Raw genomic sequence first — 19,607 nt, 5'->3', positions numbered from 1 at the left:
TGTAGCACCACACTGAAAGTCTCCATGGTCACTTCAAGAACAGCATTAACACTTTATTCTGTTTTTTCTTGTCTACCTGGAGAAGCAAATCTTACTTCACACAGTACGTGAGCAAGTAAAACAAAGGCCAACAGTCACAAGCCCAGGTGATGGCAGCATCACGGGGAGGTCACCACACTGCCATCACAAGTCGGCAACAGTGCAGAACATGGCGTGTACAAAAACCTCCTGCAAAGTGCCACTCCTGCACTATTAGATTTCATCTCTTGTCCGAGAGTTCAGAATGGTGAAGAATCGTCTAAAACCAGCGTTGACAAGGTAAAGACAACAATAATTAGTGTGAGCGTGAGATCATGTCAAGGAAAGCCAGCAGGACCCTGTGTTTGTCAGATGGACTCTTCAAACCAAAGCTCAACTCTGCTCACTCAACAGCAACTGAGCACAACAAGCTCCTACTCACACTAGAGCCACCTGGAAGATGCAGAGAGAGAAACTTTCTAGTGAGTTTTTATGCTAAAGCACAGAGACCAACCAGGAGCTCTGCTCCACCTTGCTCTCTTTTTCCATTTTTAAGACATTTATCTCCTCCTGCAGATTTTTGGTACTTTACCTTGATCTGATGTCATAGCTCAGCTTAACAATCCTATGAAAGGAACCTTCAGGTAAACAGTTCCTCAGTCAACCAAAAAGAGATGTTATTTCCTTAACTTTTCGTTTCCTATGTTGCAACCTGTTTGCCGAGAAGGAAATGCTCTTTAAATCACTCTCTCCTGAACTCAACATGCAGGAAAAAACCAAAAGCAGAGTTCTTAATTATTAATGTTCTGCTCAAATCCAGTTTTGGACCAAAGTGTAAAAATGAGGAAGTTCTGCTTCACTTCTTGTAAAGCTCACAGTGTACGTATCCGAGTCTAAGGGGTCAGCTGATTATTGGTACAGGCAGGGCCTCCCTCCACAACCCTCAGCGTGAGATTTGCAACCACCAAGTGCACAGTTCACAAACCACTCTCCAGGCAGGTACTGGACATCCAGGGTCCTGTCATGTACTTTTAGAAACTTCAGTTAAATCATTTCCCACTTCTCTCTCACAACAGTCCTATGCTTCAGTAAGGAGGGGCTCTGAGCTCCAAAAGCCTCTGATCCTGTCTCTCACGCTGGCAGCAGAGGAACATCAGTTCTTCAGCAGAGGAACACCACCCCTTCCACTGAACTCATCATCCCTCTCAAACCTGCTTACCTTGTCTTCTTAGGGCAACACAGTGTAGAACAAACCAACCCCACACTTGCTTTTTGGGAATGCCAGCAGCCGACTGGACCCTCTCTCAAAGCCACCCAGCAAACTACTCACACTCCTCACCAAACCCAGGAGAAGTCCTCAGGAAATACTGTAGTAAGGATGCTTTCCATGACAGGGAAGAACATTCAATGCATGGCAGCAGTAACCCGTATCTGCCATTGCATTAGCTCCCTACAAAAACTCTTGAAAAAGTACTAGGTAAGCCACATGTTTTCCCTACATGAGAAAAAAACTGCACTGAGGGAACACAGATGAGAGGTCTGGACTGCGCAGCCTCCATCCTCGACCACCACACAAAGGCAATTCGGAGGGCCACAGAGCCAGTGAAGGGGTCTGGCACACAGTGCCCTGTCTGTGCAGAAGGGGTTTGGAGTAAAGTAAATCACAATCCCTCCCTCACACATGGACATGGTGGAAACCCCTTCAGCCTCACCTAGAGATGGAGTCATCGTTGCCATGGGGTTGGTGGGATCGAGCTGGAACCCCCCCATCATGAACTGTGCATCTGAAGAAGTGCTGTCCATCTTCAAGTTGGGAAGGTTCATGTTCTGCGCCAGGTAGTACTGGTAGAGCTCGGCCTCAGCAGGGGACGGCAGGCTGCCGAGGCCCAGGTGCCGGTTGTGTTGGATTTGGGACATATTTTGCTGAAGCAGCATCATATTGTGCATGTGCTTCTCACTGGTCATGTGAATCCGAAGGTTTCTAGCTACGTTGGTCTCATAGTCACACACCTCACACCGCCATGTAGGTTTGGTTTTTGGTTTGGTGGGGGAGGGGGCCCCACAGGTGCTACCAATGTTGGCGGCCGCGGCCGCCGCAGCTGCCGCAGCTGCTGCTGCCGCCCCCGCGGTGTGGCTGAAGACTTGCTCTCCCCCTCCGTTCTGCAGGTTCTGCATGTTGTTGAGATGCTTGTCGGACTGCATATGAATACTGAGGTTGCCTTTGGTAGTAGTGGAGTAGTTACAGACCTCGCAGCGGAAGGGCTTGTAACCACAGGTGTAGCTCTCGCCCCGCGCCAGCCGCGGGTGCGGCTGCCCGCTCTTGCAGTAGACGCAGGAACCGCCCGGCTCAGGATGTTTCTCCTTCATGTGCGCCTCGAGCGTCTGCTGGTACTTGTAGTGCCAATTGCACTTGGGACACTTGAGTGTCTTACACGAGTTGCGAGAATGCATCATAGTCATGTGGCCACCCAGCGACCGCGAGGAGCCCAGGACCGTGTCACACTTTGGGCACTCCACGCCGCTCCCCGAAGGGCACTCCCCACCCCCAAGTTCACAGAGGGGGCCAGCATGCTGGTGATGGGAGATGTAGCTCCCGTCCTCGCCCTCCGCGCTCTCATTTGGTTCTGGTGCTGTGGCATTGTCTTTATTGGCACTTTCATCGATAAAGTCCAGCCTCCTGCTGCCCTCGGCCACGCTGGCTCCGCCGCCCTCATTGTTAAAGCTTAAGTGATTCCTCCTGTTTGCACCATCAAAGACAAAGGAAGAAGCAGAATTAGAACTAGTAGAAGCTGTGCCCCGTGACAGGGTCTGGAGCACGTTAGGCATTAAGGGAGAGTTAGAAATGCTTTGGTTTGAGAGAGCAAGGTCCTTTTTGCTGCTGCCGCTGCCTGCCACAGCCCCAGCGTCCTCCTGGGGCCGGTCCTCCAGTTCATCCTCCAACTCGCTAGGAAACAGTCCTTTGCAACCCTCATCATCCTCATCTTCTTCCTCTTCCTCCTCCTCCTCTTCCTCCTCCTCCTCCTCTACATCCTCTTCCTCCTCCTCTTCCACCTCCTCAACTGGCTCTGCCTTTTCCGAGAGGCTGTCCTGGTCGCCCCCCTCCTGCTTCTCCCCCTCTGCCACCCCAGGGTCCTTTCCCTCCGAGGATTTGGTGGGACTGGAAGCCAGTGGGCCCAGGGGGACTGAGGTAATGGGAGTCTTCAGAGCCGAGCTGGTCAGCCCACCCAGGTTGAGGAGCGCACCGGGGGCCAGGACACTTGTTGCCGACGGTGGCTCCGCTCCGCTGGCTGCCCCAGCCTGGAGGGGCTGCTCGCCTTCCATGCAAATGCCACTGAATTTACCATAAAAACTGTGTCCAGGGCCTATGAGGTTAGCTGTGGAAACGAGAGGGTGCTGAAAGGTTTTGTTTTTTGGTTCCAGAAAGCTGACAAGGGGTTCCTTGTCTTTGCCTATCCCTTGGATGATAGCGGAGATGTTCTTATTGCTAAGAATTTTCCGCTCCTCCTCGCTCAGAGTCATTCGGTGGTCGTGCACGGCGTGGGTCACGAACGAGCGGACATACCCAAAGGAGAGCTTGCACAAGAAACACATCAGGATGGGCTTCCTCTTACCATAGAGCACAAAGCCATCAAATTTGGACAGGTCCACATTGTTGGGAACATCTTTGGATACGCAGGAGCTTTTGGCAGAACCGTCGCTGTTCAGGTAATCCTTGTTGCTTTTGTGTCGCACATCGAAGACGCGGAAGCTGTGCAGGACGGGGCTGATGCCCGCCAGGGCTGAGGTATTCGGGAAGGCCTGGTCTGAGCCCTCAAACCACTTCCCGAAGGATGAGGCTATGTGGAAGGTGTTGATGATCTGTGGGTAGACGGGAGCGGCGGCGGAGGGTTCTCCCTGCTTGGGCAGAGAGTTTGGGAGCAGCGAGGGGAGAGTCCCACTGCCGCCGGTGCCCCCGCTTTGCACCAGCTGGCTGAGGCTCTCCACGATGTAGGCTGAGCCGTCGGGCTGGTAGACGATCTCGCCAGCCAGGTTCTCCACGTCGCTCTCCTCCTCGCCGTCCTCGCTGCTCTCGCTCCCGCTCTCCCCCCTCAGCGGTGGGGGTGGGCGGGTGCCGGTGCAGCGGTGCTCCATGTAGCTCTGCAGGCCGGCGAAGGACGCGGCGCACTGCCCGCAGCTCACCTCCTTGCCGGTGGGCTCGGTGCCGGGACCCGCCGCCGTGCTGCTCTCGGGGACGCGCTCGGGGAAGGGGACCCTCAGGCTGTCCAGGGGGCCGCGGCTCTCCGCCGCGGGCTGCTCCATGCTGCCGGCTGGGTCGGGGAGGTGGGCGCTGTTGAGATCAGTCCATTGCTGGTGCTGAGGGATGCTGCACCCATTGTCCTTCCCAGGGATGACAGGTGAGTCACAGCCTTCCATGGCAGGGCCGGCACGGAGCGCTCATTGCACCCGGTACAGCTCGGACCTGAGGGCAGGGAGAGAAGGAGAGAGGCAGGTGAGTCAGGGAGGAGAGACTGTTCCCATAAAGACCCCACCACTACAAGAGCTGCCAACCCTGCTCCTCAGGACCAAAGTGGGGTCTGGTGCACCCAGACAGGCGCCAGGGACAGGCAGACCGGCCTTGGGAAACACACAGCTGGGAATGAGCAATAGAAACACAATGGCAGCAGGAAGAAAAGAGGTGAACTGAAGGTGTCTAGAAGGTGGCGAAAACCTCTCCAGCAGCTTCCCCAAAGGCGGGTGGCAGAAAGACTGTAGGACCTGTACTGCCACTCCCAAGGCCGTGTATCTTCAAAAAACATACAAAAATATCACAGAAAAGCTTCTGACAGAAACAAAAAAAAAGACATGACAACAAAACAGTGCTGGGGTTTTAAACTTTGTTAAACTCAATACTCTCCGGTTCCTTAAGCCAGATGCTAGGTTTTTTGGTGATTCCTTTCTGTTAGTGGCTTGGGAAGCACAGATCCAGCATTACCACATGTGCACCTCTGTGGGAGACTTCAAGACACAGAGCAACTCACAGCGATTTTAGAGTAACAGCGCTTGGTATGCACAGGAGATTTAACTGCTCTGCTCTGGAGAGAGTTTAAATGGAGAGATGTCAGGAGAGAAACCAAACAGGAAATTCCAGATCTGACAAGGGTCTGTCTTGTAGATCGGAAAGGGGTCAGCCCACCATGCTCCAGGAAGCTCCTGGAGATCCTGCAAGGGACAGCCTCTGCACATGGATGGCTTCCCCTCACCCCCAGAGGAAAATGGCGGGTGCAGGTCCTGGAGGAAAAGGAGAAGAAGGAGGACACCCTTCCCACTACTTCCATTCTGCCAAATCAACAAGACTGGAGGACTCCTGCCGACTGCAGGGTGGCCAATGAGCCTGGGCTACTGAGCATGGCTGACATCCAGGGCTCCCTGTCACTGCAACCCACTTTGCTGTATCTGGCCAACGACTCCAACACTGCAATCCTAATGGAGCCCTGCAATCCTAATGGAGCCCTCTTCGGCTCATACAAAAAGTATGAAGAGGACTGGAAACCTGCCAGAAAAGACATGAGCGGTTGCAAAGCAGGTGATGTGCCACAGCAGCACTGAGTGAACCACCTCAATTAGTTCAAGCAAAAAAATGGAGCGACATTCAGTGTTATCTCTTTTTTTTCTGGTTTCACTATCTCCCAGTTTATTTTCCTTTATTACACAAAGCCAGACACACTTCCGCTAATTTCCCTCACGTTTGTACCTTCCCTTTATATTTCACTTCTGATGAAGCTTAAGGAAAAAGCATTTACAACTACCCTGGAAGACAAAGTAATGCTCTCATAGCCCACGTGAGAGGATGCCTACCGAAGGACACAGAGGCACAACGAAGCCATCATCCACTGCATTCACACTCGATGTTACCCTGCAGCACCTCCAGTCCCACCTTCCCTGGATGTCATATGCAGCTGCCTCTGCAGTTGCACTGGGAATAAAAAGGGGTTTGATCTGCAATAACAGTAAACTGGTGCACTGAGCAGAATAAGAATGAAGAGCACCAGAATCCTGATGCCAAAAGGCTCTGACTTCTTCATCAGCCAGTTTTGTTCCCCTGAGCCAAAATACGCTCCAGCTGTGCAACGGCTCTCTCCACTGAATATTTGTCCTTAGTTCTGTGTTTTCCTCAAACTCATCCCAGATCCTTCTGCACTGAGGCAGCACATTCACCTTCCCACAACACGGCTACTCTCTCCGTCTAACTACTACTGCTGTACTGGTAACTGCAACCCAAATTAAACCAAAACACATTCATTTGGGGGAAAATGAGGAAAAAGAAATTCCATAAGGCTCATACTTCTGCCAAGTGAAGTTTTGGGAATATCTACCCAGACTTCAAAATGCGACACGAGACAACAACCCAGCAATGGTTTTAGACATTGCGGAGTGTTGCGCTGGCCTGCATGGCCAGCTCGTGGGACACACAGCCAGGTGAGACACAGCCAGAGTCACAGTGGCTCTGCTGTTGAGAACTCCTGACTGGCAGGAGATGCCTGACTGACAGCCGGGCCAGAAGGGTTAGCAGGGCTGGAGGGGCGGGAGGGTTAACAGCCTGATTGGAAAATCAATGTAATAAATGCTTGGTAAGTTACAGGAACATGCGGGAAGAGGAGGCCGCGATTGATAAAGGACTGCGGCTTTGATGCTGCACTGGGGACTTGTTTATTGACAGGAAAGCCAATCTCTCTCCCGGCCCGGCCCGGCCAGGCAGACCCGCGCGCTCCAATTAATTGGTTGGCTTTTCTGCCTTGGCTCTCTTTAACAGCTCTCCTCCACTTGCTCCAAGTTAACCAGCTCAGGAGGAGCTGCGCCAAAGGAATCTTCTCTCCCTTTCATCGACATGAAGGAGGAACCCTTCCAGGGCAGGTGCAAAAGCTCAGAGCCAAAATGGCCAGCCCAAGCCCCGAACACAGGCTGAGACCCTGCACAAACCCAAGCTCTTCCTGCCTGTTCAGTTACCACCACAGCTGTTCCTGTAGGGAGATGCTGAGGGAGGATGAGGCATGGAAGTATTTGTTTCTATTCACACAGGAGCTGCAGGAATCATCTCTTTAAGCTGAAAGCAGCAATTTCCTTGCTAAAGCAAACCAGGCTCTAAGCAGGAGCGCAATGCAGTTATTAGTCTGCTATCGTGGGCCCTGCATCTTCCTCCACCCCAGAGAACTCCTAAGAGACCTGCATGAGACGTGGAGAGTCTGGGAGGACAGACGGACTGCAGAGTGCTCCACACCTCCTGTTTGCCCCCCCCCCACCGCCCTCTCCGCTCTGTTTATCAGCCAGTCAATAAGAAAAGGTAGTTCTTACTTAAGGAGGCAGAAGTCAACTCGTCAGGTCGATCAGCACTCTGTCTGTAAACATGGTTTCCCGTAAAATCAATGAACTCCAGTTACAGAGAGAACAGCCTGAGTGCCGGAGACTCCCTGCGCTCCCATCGCCCCAGCAGCATGGAAGGGCTCTCCCAGTCCCCTCTCCGGCTTTGTGTCCCACCGTTGCTCCCACTGCTGTGACCACCTGGCCTCTGGCCCATGGCTCACCCGAGCCCCTGCCCCTTCCTTGCAACCCCTCAGAGCCGATGTGGGACCGACCGGGGGAGCACAGGGACCGCGGGGCAGGAGTGCTCCGTCAGGCAGACATGGTGGCCCAGAGCCCAGCCACACCTGGATGGCAGGTGCAGGTGCCAGCACAGCACTAGTGTGTCCCACGCTTCCGTTCCCACCAACCAGGGCTGGCGGCTGCACAGCCATGCTGTGCAAAACATGCAGGGAGTCAATCCCCACATTCCCCCGTCACCTCCTTCCAGCCCCTGGCCCCATCCTTGCAGGGACAGATGTGCCACCTTCCAGCAACACTCCCACCAAGGAGTGGCTGGCACTAAAGCAATGTCCTGCACCCTCTGACAAGCTGGGGGCTTCTGGGCACCCCGGGCCTGCAGCACCAGGCTGCTTCCTCCCCTGGGGATGCTGGCAGCGGCACAGGCGGCAAGGATGGAGAGGGAGGGAGGAGGGGGCTCCTGCTGTTGCCCAGGCTTCCCGAGAATTAAATATGAACAGCCGTGCTGTGTAATTTTAAATTGTTAATTAGCACAGGGTTAATTAGGCGGCCCTTTCACAAGAGGCTGTTTGGCAGTAAACCAAGACTGGAAGCAATGAGGAAGGAGGAAAACAAAAGGAGAAAGAGACAGTGAGAAACTGTTCCCTGGGCTAATGACCCACATGGCACCATGGAAAAAAGGGCACCAAGGACAGGGAGAAGATACAAGCAGATGCATTACACCCATGGCCGTTACTGGTCCAACACCCTCTGAGGCTGCCCTCCCTCCCTCTGCCTAGCCATGGGGAAGTGCTCCAGCCCTCCATCACCTCCAGGGTGCTGGTGGCTCAGAGAAGCTGAAAGGGACAGAGGCAGGAGGACAAGGACAGCACAGGACTAAAGGTGGGCTCAGACACTCTGTGCACACCCCTCCTTACACGCTCAGCCTGGCCTTCAGCAGCATCCTCAGAAGGACAGAGCCTGAAGAGTGCTGGTTGTCCAGCTCAGCCAAGAAGCTCCTGTCTCAGCAATGGCACTCAATGACACTTGTTCCAGCCTAAAAACTAGGGATGGACATATCAAAGATAAGTGAGAAGCCAACTCAACTTCATGGTCATAGAAACACAGAATAGCTTGGGAAGGGACAGTGGTGATCCCTGGGACCAGGTATGCTCAAAGCTCCCAAGAGCTGGGGGTGCACAAGGCAGTCACTGTGTCCCTCTGGAGCAGACACAATGAATCAGGAGCATCAAAGCTTTCTGTGTCGCCTCCCGCACCTGGTGTGCTACACAGCACTCTGGTAACACTTCGGAAATTGCATATGGAAAGACATGATAAAAATAATTGCCTAGGATCGAGAATTCAAAAATTAAGAAAGAACAGAATGTATGTTGCCAAAGCAACTTTAATTTTGCTCCTTTATGCATATGTATTATGATACTGCCTGCAATTAGGTGAGCACATGCTGCTTCACTTGGCAAGCAGGACAGTCACAGAAGAGGGTAAAACAAGGTGGCAGGAGCATGTTGTCATTTTATGTGATTTCTGCAGCAGCTGCTATCGCACAAATATGTGAAGAGTCACTTCCTAGAATAGAAAGATCTTTTTACATTTCCTCGGCAACACGGGCTGGAGATTCGAGCTGCGTGGCAATACTGAGAGTTTCAACTCCTAGTTCTGTAAAAAGCTTCTGTCTTGTAAGCTAAACAGAAGACACGGATCCTAACTCTCTCCTATTCATAAGGTGCCAGAAAGCAGAAAGATACTGGCCAGCCTAAGGGAAGTGCTGAGGATTCTGCAACAGGACTTAATTTAGGATAAAACAGTTCTTATAAGCCAAAACCTGAGCGTAACAGGGAATGCAGATGCACAGCGTTAAGAGTAATTTCTAGCTAGGGGGTTCCGTCAACATTTTACATCACCAGTGCCTTGGGAGTCCTCTTATGCAATTCCTAACCAGAAGAAAAATCCTGAAAGTACTGATATTTATTTGCCAAGTTCAACATTCTAAAGAAGAAATTATAAACTAATTTCTCCCTTTCCCATAGCAAGTCACATCTTGCACCTCTCCAATCAAGACCAAGCTGTGTTTTGGCACACACCTGAGCACAGTGGAGTTGCCTCACCAGCAAACGTGGTTTGACGAGTACGCACAGCAAGGTATCAGTCTTGCCAAATCCTGAACAAGCTCTACATCTCACCTGCTTCCTCTTCTGCAGTAAGGCTTTACTAACCAAAAGCCCAAGCTCAGCTCTGACTTCTCACACAGTTCTGCTCAGTGCCAGCCTGTTCCAGCTGGACGCGTGGCCACGTTCAACACCTTTGCACAGGGAACAGAATTAGCAAGCCAGACCTGCCTGCTGGTGGAAGAAGCATCTAACCAATATTGACTCATAGGTTCCAAAGACTCTTGGAGTTGCAAGTCCTCGCAAACAGGTTTGTTATCCTGGCAAAGCCAAGAATTCACAGAGCCACAGAATCATTTGGGTTGGAAAGAAAACCTTAAGATCATTGACTGTTCCTCCAGCACTTCCAAGGCTACCACTAACCCATGTCCCCAGATGCCACATCTACACATCTTTTAAATCCCTCTAGGGGACTCCACCACTGCCCTGGGCAGGCTGTGCCAGTGCCTGATCACCCTTTCACTGAAGAAGTTTTGCCTCTGTGGAAGTCCCTGTGAACGCTGTGAACTTTCTCGTTCTGAGGGATTCTAGCCCACAGGTCCTGAAGGGCCGGAGGCCCCAGAAGGGGATGAGGCAGCACACAATGGTCTACAGAAAGAAAAGATCCATCAGGCACCTCAAAAGGACTGGACAGTCCTCCCCCAGCAGGAAGACAGCCCCGTGGAGGGATGGCCTTCCGCAGTGCTCCAGCCCCGGCACGCTGAGTGGCGCTGCACTGCGCGCACTCACTGGAGGGACAGGGACCCGAGGGCTGACACAGGGCTCACATCCACGGGCACAGCCGGTCCCTCAGATCTTCCCGGCATCATTAGCATAAACAGCTTTTCAAGCAGCAGGAAGCAAAGGAAACGCTGAACAAAACAGGGCTGAAAGCTGCAGGGCTCAAGCACTTGGCATGAAACTGAGTGAGAGGGGCTCCTTGAAAAAGTGAACCTTCCACATTATCCACATTTTCCCTCTGTCCTACACACCAGATAAAACTGAGCCAATGGGAGTAACACAAGTCAGGCAAGCTTTTCAGAAAGCATTTTGTTATGAACTATTATTCCAAGTTTGCTGATCCCTTTGAGCCAGCTACTGCACTACACATGAAAATATTTATCTAATCCTCAGCCCACTGCCATTGAGAGCAGAGTGATCCCGAGGAGGGCCAGAAGGCTTTCCATGAGCAGCTGGGGACAAGAGCGTTTATTCTTCCAGAGAGACTCTCTGCACTGAGAGTATTTTGCAGCAAAGGTAAACAGGCTTCAGCCGCATTTCTCTCTACACAACAAAGAGAAGCACTTGCTTAGCTCATACGTGATGTGGCATTTGCATGCTCCCAGGGCATAGAGCTTATTCTGAGGTCCTGCAGGAACCTCTCCTCTTGTGTAGGACACCACAGAAGTGCCAGGTTTTGTTTCAAAACATCACACATCCCACGATTCTGTTGTTGTGCAATTCACCCCTTTGCTCCAAACCCCCAACCGTTCTTGTCAAAGGCTGTTCCCAGCCCATGTTGCTGCATAAATAACTACATTTGCATCTGGTTTGCATTTTCGGTGCACTCTTGTTGACCCAACTCCAAAACTAACCAAAGAGCTGCTGAGGACAAACTGCCTCACTCCGTCACACAGACCCCACAGTCCCCTGGTCCCCCAAGCCCCAGTGCCTTGGAAAGAGGTCCATGCTGTCCTGTCCTTTTGCCACTGGCTGCAGTTTGCCCTGTCCTCTCAGTGCCCATCCAGTGGCTCTTACCAGTCCCAGCTGCCACAGCTCCGTTTGGGGCCCCATGTCCCTCCACAGAGGGCAGGTACATCTGCAAGACCTTGAGTAAGCCCTACCCCCACCAAACACCTGGAGATGCTTGTGAAGGGAGAAGCACTGAATTGCTCAGAGTTTCCAGCCTTGCCACACAGCTTCAGGAAAAGACACAACCAACCCTCGGCAGCCCAGCCGGAAAAGTCACTGCTTCGCTGCCGGGGTGTGCTCCACAGCGATGCTCCACACACGCAGGCTTGCACGCCTCGGGAAGAAATCCTGCCAATGCTCCTTCCTCCTATGGATTTACCCAAACAACATGTGCGCTCCAGACTAGTGTCAAGGGCCAAGCCGAGGGTAAGAGTTAGAACTCATAAGTCATGCGGATCTCTTCTGCCAGGGCTCAGATCCAGTCCTTGTTAGGAAGCAGAGTCGCTGCTGCATTCTGGGCTCAGTTGCTCCTTCCCACCCTTCGGGAAAACCGATGCTGTGGATCGGGACAGCGGGCTCAGAAGCATTAGGTCATTCTGTAACCATTCCACTGGCTGCTCAGACAAACACCGCAGCTGATACATCAGCTCTGCACTACACACTGGGTTTGCACAGTCCCATTGCAAAGGTCACCGGGACGTCGGCTCACACAGGCCATTCATGTTTCAGTACGGAGTAAACACTGGTTACAGTTGTGTCACTGGAAGATAACCTAAAGAACCCTAAAACAGGTAAAGAAACCTACTGGTACAGCTGGGAAACTGCCCCATTTAGCACCTTTTAGGTTAACTTTTTGCAGATCCAAGGGTTCCTGTGCTCCTGTAAACAGCATCCACACACTCATCTGCTCCCAAAACAACACCCTGCTCCAGACCTCACATATAGCCTGAGCATTTTCTTTATCTGGCCAAAATAAACCCTCCTGATTGCAGCAACCATCAGGAGTCAACACCTATGCACCGCCTGATGGCTCAAAGTCTCAAGTTCGTGCTCTCCACGTGCACAGCACGTAGCCACTCCATCAGCTGCTACATCCCCGGTGCACCTCGGAACAAACACCTGTGAACCAGTTAACCACCTCACGAGGGAGAGCTGACACGGATCCAGGTAAATGGGGGTTCCAAAGAAGTGCCCGGTGGATGCACAGGGACTCAGGGCCCAGCGAGGACCGCGGCACAGCACACTGCAAGGGATGCAGGCACCTCTGGAGACAAGGAAGGAAGTTGCTACGCACACGTCTCCAGACCTCCAGGACTGAAAGCGTTACTTGGCTGCTTGGCCTCTTGCTAATTGTGGGTTTTATTTTTATTTCCTATTACCCTCTTGCACGCCTGATGAGATTATCTTACCGGAACTGACACAGCTGGAGGCTGCAGCCATACATGGAGCCTCTCAGGAGGCAATGCAATTTTATTTTCATTGATCAGAAATCAGCAGGGCAGTAAATGATGGGAAATTCCATTAGGAGAAATACTGGGCCATGAGACCCAACTAGCTAGGTATACCCAAATCCCAGAAAGTCCCATCCTTCCTCAAAGCCCCATCTGGATGCTGACAGCAAGTCATCTTTCTTCCTCCCAAAATGGAGTCAGCTACTAACCTGATACTCCTAATCACCGCCTGTGCTGCCAGAAGCAGAGGTGATGTTCTCAGAGCACCCCCATGGGCTCACTTAGCCCAGACAGTGCCTTTGGTACACACAGCAGCACCCGACTGCCCCAGCTCAGCCCAGAAGCTGCTGTGGGGCCGGGGCTGTTTCCCAGCATGTGCCCATTCCACAGCGTTTGTTCTTGCAAGTCAGGCAGGTGTGTGTGGTGCTGGCACGTCAGTGCCTTGGCCGGTTCTCAGGCAGTCCCAGCAGAGCCAGGAGAAGCCGAAGGGATGTCCACTGCATGCTCCCATCCCAGTCCCATAAAGCTGTTGGAGAGAGCAGCCCTCCTTCTTCAAGGGCCATGATCTGGGGGACATGTGGGGCTCTCAGGGCATGCAGGGGTCTGGGGACACGCAGGGATCTCAGGGAACCCCCTTCTGACAAAGCACCACACACCACATAACACTATTACAAGTGCAAACTCCTCTGAGTGCAAACTGAGCACCACATGGCAATCCTTCTATTTTAAGCCACCCCATACACAGGATATGCACTCAATTCCTCACTCCTTGATACAAATCCCTCCATCAGGCCTCTGACTTAAACTGGGTTTGCCCCACCCCACTGTCCCCTGCTGCACACACGTGGGTGACAGGTGAGCCCTGAGCCCGTCAGGATGGCTGGGCCTGCTGGCAGCACAGGGGTTAACGGGAGCCGACCGCAGCACAGTTGTTAAGGTGATCAATACCAGTGAGATACTAAAGCAGCATAAGCCACATTATTGATTGCCAAGCAGATGATAAAACTGTTTATTATGATAATTGCAGGGTGCCTGCAAGAAGCTCCTAGTGCTGTCTTGAGCTTTTTACCAAAATAAGAATTGCCAGAGCATCACCTTCTGTCTGCAGCCACCCTGACTCCAGTGACACCCTCAACACGCTGCTGTGCCCACACACTGAGCCCGAGCCACCTCCACAGTCCAGCTACCATTGGCATGGAGAGGGTCACACTACCAGAGACAGCCCATGAAATGTTTATCACACACACACCGATATTGAGGCTCACTCCTACACCCTCCGTTCGCCTTCCACTGGAGCGCCCATTCCAGGGAAAACAGAGCTCAAACACCAAACCCTGTAACTTCAGTTCTGAATCCTCCTCCTGATCAGCTAAAAATTAAACTCAACTTCCCACTCCAAAACATTTCCTTCAGTATTTTAATTACTTTTACCTCTACTCTGGACTTTGTACAGTTTCCTACATCCTTTTAACAAGATTTAACAGAGTTTATGCCTTCAGGACCTAAATTCTTGTGCAATGCATTAAGAATTCTTTTTGAGAAGACTGAACTCCAGATACACTCAGTGTGGGAAATCCATCAGGTGTATGTGCACATAGGCCGTACCTCAGAACAGGTGACACACTGCAGCTTGTCCCCTGTCACCGTGTGTCTGCAGGACGAGCAGCTGATCTGCCAGAAGACAGCAAGGCAACACTTTGTTTCTGAAGTTGCTTCATATACCAAAAAGCTTCTCTTGGATTAAACTCAGTAACGTGTATCCCCTGGCCTCTAGAAGAGAAGCCAAACAAACTGTCCAGTGAGATCTGCTCTGGAGAAGCATCTATTGCTCCTCCATCAGCAGGAGGAGGAACAGAGGCTTTAACATACCCAGGCTCCATTGCCACCACGGCCAAGTGACAGCTGAAAATGAGTTTAACAAGGGCTGAAGCTCCAGGGTTCTGTCAGCAGCTCCACGGGTAGTAATTATGGAGTATGGGTCCCATTATCTCCCAGTACAGACAAGGCTCTGACAGCTCCATCTCAGTGTTAACCCCAAGGACTGTACACTAGAGGCTGCAGGCAGCACTCGGTGCCACCTCCACTGCTTTGGCTGGCTGCTCCTGTGCAACTGAGTCACTTTCTCTAAATAATCATAGGCGACATTTGCAAAACAAACTTTACACCAGTCTGAGCAGCCTTATTGTAGGTTGGCCTCGAACCTGGACTAGACCACAGGAGCTAGCTTCTAGCTCCTCTTAATGCCTTCCCTCGTCAGGATCAGAACAACCTCTCTACTCCCTCTAGTCTCCCCTTCATCCCCTATTCCTCGGTGCCTCCCACTCCTCTAAAAGGTGCCACTTCTTCCACAAGTATGGTCAGCCAAGGATTCTCTGCCCAAGTTTTTCAGGGTGAAAGACAAAACCTTACACCTCCTCACAACTCCTTCATCTTTCCGTCCTGAACCAAGTCCTCCTTTCTTAGCTGCTCTTTCCCATGCATACCTGTACTACAGGAGATTATGAGGATGGCTCTCCAGCTCACTCACAGAGCAGTGAAAAGGTTAATAATGGAATGGACAACATGATCAAATCCAGCACTCTGGTGAGTGAACATGTGATGTCACACAGCTGCTGCCTTACAGGCTGGAGATCTAGACACGAGCTTCTAAAACTCGTCCCCTCTCAGCCCAAACACTGGTGATGGGTTGCAGAGCCCCAGAGAATTCATCCCAGAGGTCTCGAGGAGTTGGGGCTGTTTTTTCAAACTCTCAGTAAATCTGATTATAAACAAGATTAAAACAATCCTTTCTTATTAAAATGTGGACAAGGGAGAAGACCTCCTTCCCTGTCACCCTTTGAATGAGCCAATTTCCATCACAATTGATTTTTTTCCTCTCCTGTTCTAGAACAATATTCTAGTAGAACTTTGTTCTACTCCTCCATACAGCAGGAGAAAATAAAGGACACTGCAACAACGGACAGAGCACCTCAACAGCTCAAGCCAAGGAGGGACAAATAACTAGCTTGAAGCTGTAAATCCTCCAGTCCCCTATGGGAAACTGTAGAATCCTAGAATGGTTCATGTTGGAAAGGACCTTAGAGCTCATGTCATTCCACCCCTCTGCAATGGGCAGCAACACCTTCCACTAGAACAGGTTGCTCCAAGCCCCATCCAAACCGGCCTTGAACACTTCCAGGGATGGGGCAGCCAAAGCTTCTCTGTGGACCTGTGCTACTGCTACGTCTTTCAGACATCCACACATCCCCACCAAGCCCTGGAAAGGACACTCCAGGCAACAGGAGAGAGAGAGATCAACCTTTGAAACAAACCAAAAACACCAACACACGCAGCCAAAGGGGGCTGATGAAGTTTCAAGTCATCAGCAGCAGCCTCACCCAGGATTATGGTGGTCCCAGCCTCAGCTCACCCCTCCTACACCCAGCCCTCCACCTCTGCACAGAGAGGCCAGGGGTGCTCCGAGCCGGTGCCGGGTGCAGGGCTGCACTGCATGTCTGTGCTTTATCCGGACCAATCCACTTGTTAATGCAGCAGGAGCAGCCTGCAATCCAGTCCCCTTCCCCAGCTCCCCTGGACCTGCAGTTCTGAGGACACAGCTCACTCTTCTCCCGCAGAGAAGCCAGGGACAGCAGATTGGGGCCCCAGTACCACTTACTTTCCTTGAAAACATCTGTTTTCATTATCACTATTACTTTTAATTAGCACTTTACAGCAGCCCTGAGCCCTCCCAGCTGGAGGAGAGCTCTGCTCCTAAATGAACAATTAAAAGGTGCACTAAGGGAATTTTTTTCTCATCTTCAAAACCCAATTTTTCAGCAGAGCTCAAAGACAAACCACCTGGTTAAAGGAGTTCCCTTGAAGAGGTCTCTTCAGCACGGCTCAAAGCCCGCGGGTCACCCGGGGATCCCCACAGCGTGAGCAGCCACTGAACTCGGGAACCTGGAACACTGAACTAATTACTAATGACAGGGTCTTAATGCCTCTGCCCTCATCACCCACTGAACGGCCTCCTCTTCCTCACCCGGCCACAGTAATTGCCCTGAGGAAAATCAAAGACTTTAATGCCCATCTCACTCATGGAAGGCCCCCGCTCAAGAGTTCAGGCCAAGCACAAGCTGAAAGACGGAACCCTATTAAACACATAAGAAAATAGATCCCTATGAAGCGTAATTACTAGAAACATGGACTCCTGATCTGAAACCCAGCAATGAGAAACATCCACAAAAAAGCCCCCAGAGGCAGCCTTGGCCATTCTGAAGAAAGCAGAAGGACAGCGAGGTGAAGTGTCAGGACAAAAGGGCTGTCCCAGGGCCACTGCCACTGGCCCAGCAGCCCTGCAAGTACAGCACCCACAGACTCCAGCCTTTAATTAGGAATAAGCCATGAAGCTCCAAAACACTTCAGTCGATACTAATCAAAACCTCATCTCTCGTACCCCTTGCTATTCCCTCAGCACTGACAAGCTGCCACCACACTACTCTCAAAGCCCCCAGACTCTGCAGTCCCTGGGGAGCCCTCACCCTCAGCACCCCACTCTGCCCCAGGAGGGCAGAACACACATGAAATGGTGACCAAGATTCTTCCCTCTCAGCTTCCCCAAATCCTTGTGTCCCACACAGTCCCACTGCAGCTGCCCAGCAGCGCTGCCTTTACCACCCCTTGAGTCTGGACTTGGAACACAAGTCTCGTGTCAGAAACAGCATTCCAGAACTATTCCAGAAATCCTAAAGTCAGCTGAATGATAAGGTTTAAAATAACACTAATATCATAATTTCCACTAAAATCTGGAATCCTTTAAGTCACCTGGGTTCCCCTGTGCCCCTTCACATTTTCCTTCCTCCTCACCCTTTACAGCCACTTCCCTCTTCCTCTCTCACAGCTCTTTTCTGAACACTGAGTTAAATTCCATGGCAATGAATTTCACATAAATGTGAAATTAACTTTATTTAATTATTTAATCTTTGTTTACACTTCCTGCCTTGGAAAGTTTACTTAAGCTACCCAGACGGAATATGGTCTGCCACCTGTGGTAATGGATGGGAACACGAGCACCAGAGGATCCCTTGGCTTATTCTGGAGCTAGGGGAGTGCAGGAGCCGACACAGCCAGGTTGGGAGCCCTCGGAGCCCAGCCAGAGCAGCTGGGAGCCCATGGAGCCAGGCCAGGGCAGCAGAACCCCTGTCCACCAGTGCTACGCCAGGTCCTGCACACATATCCGGAGCACTCCAAGTGCCAGCTCCCAGCCCATGCCCTCCCACCCACATCCTGGGCACCTAGATTTGGGAACAGCACTTTTCTGTCCAGCACTTGGAACTCAGTAAGGACCACGAGCCTCTGCTAAGCATTCTGACAGCTGTCTCTGGAGAAGGGGAAGTGAATGCCTCCAGTGCCCAATGAGCCCAGATACTGATCAGACCACAATGCAACACAGGGGAAAAGGACACAAAACAATTAATTCTTGGCTCCTTGTTTTAGCTCTGGGCGAGGGAAGGTGCACGGCAGAGTGAGAGGAGACTGGAACAGACGGAGTCCGGGATGCGCTCCAAGAGCCCCAGGGGCAACAGCGCTGGCTCCCAACCCCACAAACACGGGGCTGCTCTCCAACAGGTGAGGGCTCCGGCAGCCTCCCAGGCAGAGGGAACAGGGAAAGCCTCTTCAGCAAGATTTATTCTGACTTTCCCATTCCTAGGCCAAACGATGAGGAACTCCTCAGAGAGAGAGCAGGTCTGAGCTATCTGATAAATCCATCTCCTGCAACTAGGTCTGAATGTATGTAGAAAAGGAAGAAACTGATTCAATGACTGAACTGATGTGCATGCTGGAATCAGCAACAAAAGGAGTGGGAAGAGAATGATGAGGGAAATCCTCCACTTCTACACCATAACCCATCTGAACAGGAGGCTTGAAAGCCAGTCTCCACTTCCAAAGGCAGCTTCTTTCTTTCTCTTCATCCAAGTTCCAAATAGCAAAGATGTGTGAAACTCTTGCCTAAATCACACTCAACTGCTGGCCATGCCTGCATGCTCCAGGGACAACACAAGGTGACTATTACATACAGTAACCACGGCCAACACTCCTGAAGGTGGCAGAAGTCAGACAGGTCACCTTTACTAATGGGAAAAAATACAAATCTCTCAGTCATAAAATAGGCTGGAAAAATGTGCAGCTTTTCCAAGACTTGCAACTTCATTATCACACACCAATGAAGACCCATTTACTCTCCAACAGTTTCCTCAGGAAAACCAAGGACTCATTGGCCCAATTTAGCCACATCCTGCCCACGCTGAGAGCAGAAGTAGTACTTTACCAGAATATGCACATTTGATTTTATTTAAAAAAATTAAAAAAGGGGCAATATACAGGGCAACACGAGCAGAGGTTTAAGAGAAAATTCAATATGGTAAATACCAAGTGACTTGAAAAGAGCCTGAACAGATGCTAAATGGGAAAGCTGTTCCTTATTTTTCTTTCAAATTCAAACCCCCACATGAAAAGTGATTTTTCTTTCAAAAGCAAAACCCCAACTGAGAAAAGCTCAAGGCTTTCAAAGGTTTGTAGCAGAGGTACCATGAAAAGATGGGGGACAAGAGTTTGAGCTGCAGGAAGGTATCACTCTGCATTGCCATACCCCATTCGCAGCCAGTGCCCACCCAGGGCTGGAGGGGGCAATGTTTCACCCCATCACCCAGGCTGGCCCCTCAGAACAATGTCACTCTGCGGCTCCTTC

At 51.4% G+C, this 19,607-nt stretch overlaps 1 protein-coding gene across 19 annotated transcripts in view; it reads right to left on the bottom strand.

Annotated features, from left to right (window-relative positions):
- The window catches only part of ZFHX3 (zinc finger homeobox 3), a 514,090-nt gene that overhangs the window by 83,250 nt on the left and 411,233 nt on the right, over nucleotides 1–19,607 (bottom strand). For 18 of the 19 annotated variants that reach the window (XM_064670437.1, XM_064670430.1, XM_064670429.1 and 15 more), the window contains one exon: nucleotides 1,731–4,477. In XM_064670437.1, the coding sequence (XP_064526507.1) occupies nucleotides 1,731–4,431 (2,701 nt within the window). In that variant the 5' untranslated portion in view covers nucleotides 4,432–4,477. Of the gene's footprint in view, nucleotides 1–1,730; nucleotides 4,478–8,510; nucleotides 12,256–19,607 lie in introns of those variants that run through there. The other variant, XM_064670448.1, reaches the window with a different exon arrangement.

This window comes from Pseudopipra pipra, chromosome 14 (assembly GCF_036250125.1).
Source record: "Pseudopipra pipra isolate bDixPip1 chromosome 14, bDixPip1.hap1, whole genome shotgun sequence".
Lineage (NCBI taxonomy): Eukaryota > Metazoa > Chordata > Aves > Passeriformes > Pipridae > Pseudopipra > Pseudopipra pipra.
Note: the sequence above shows the minus strand (reverse complement) of the source record. Positions and strands in the feature narration are given on the sequence as shown.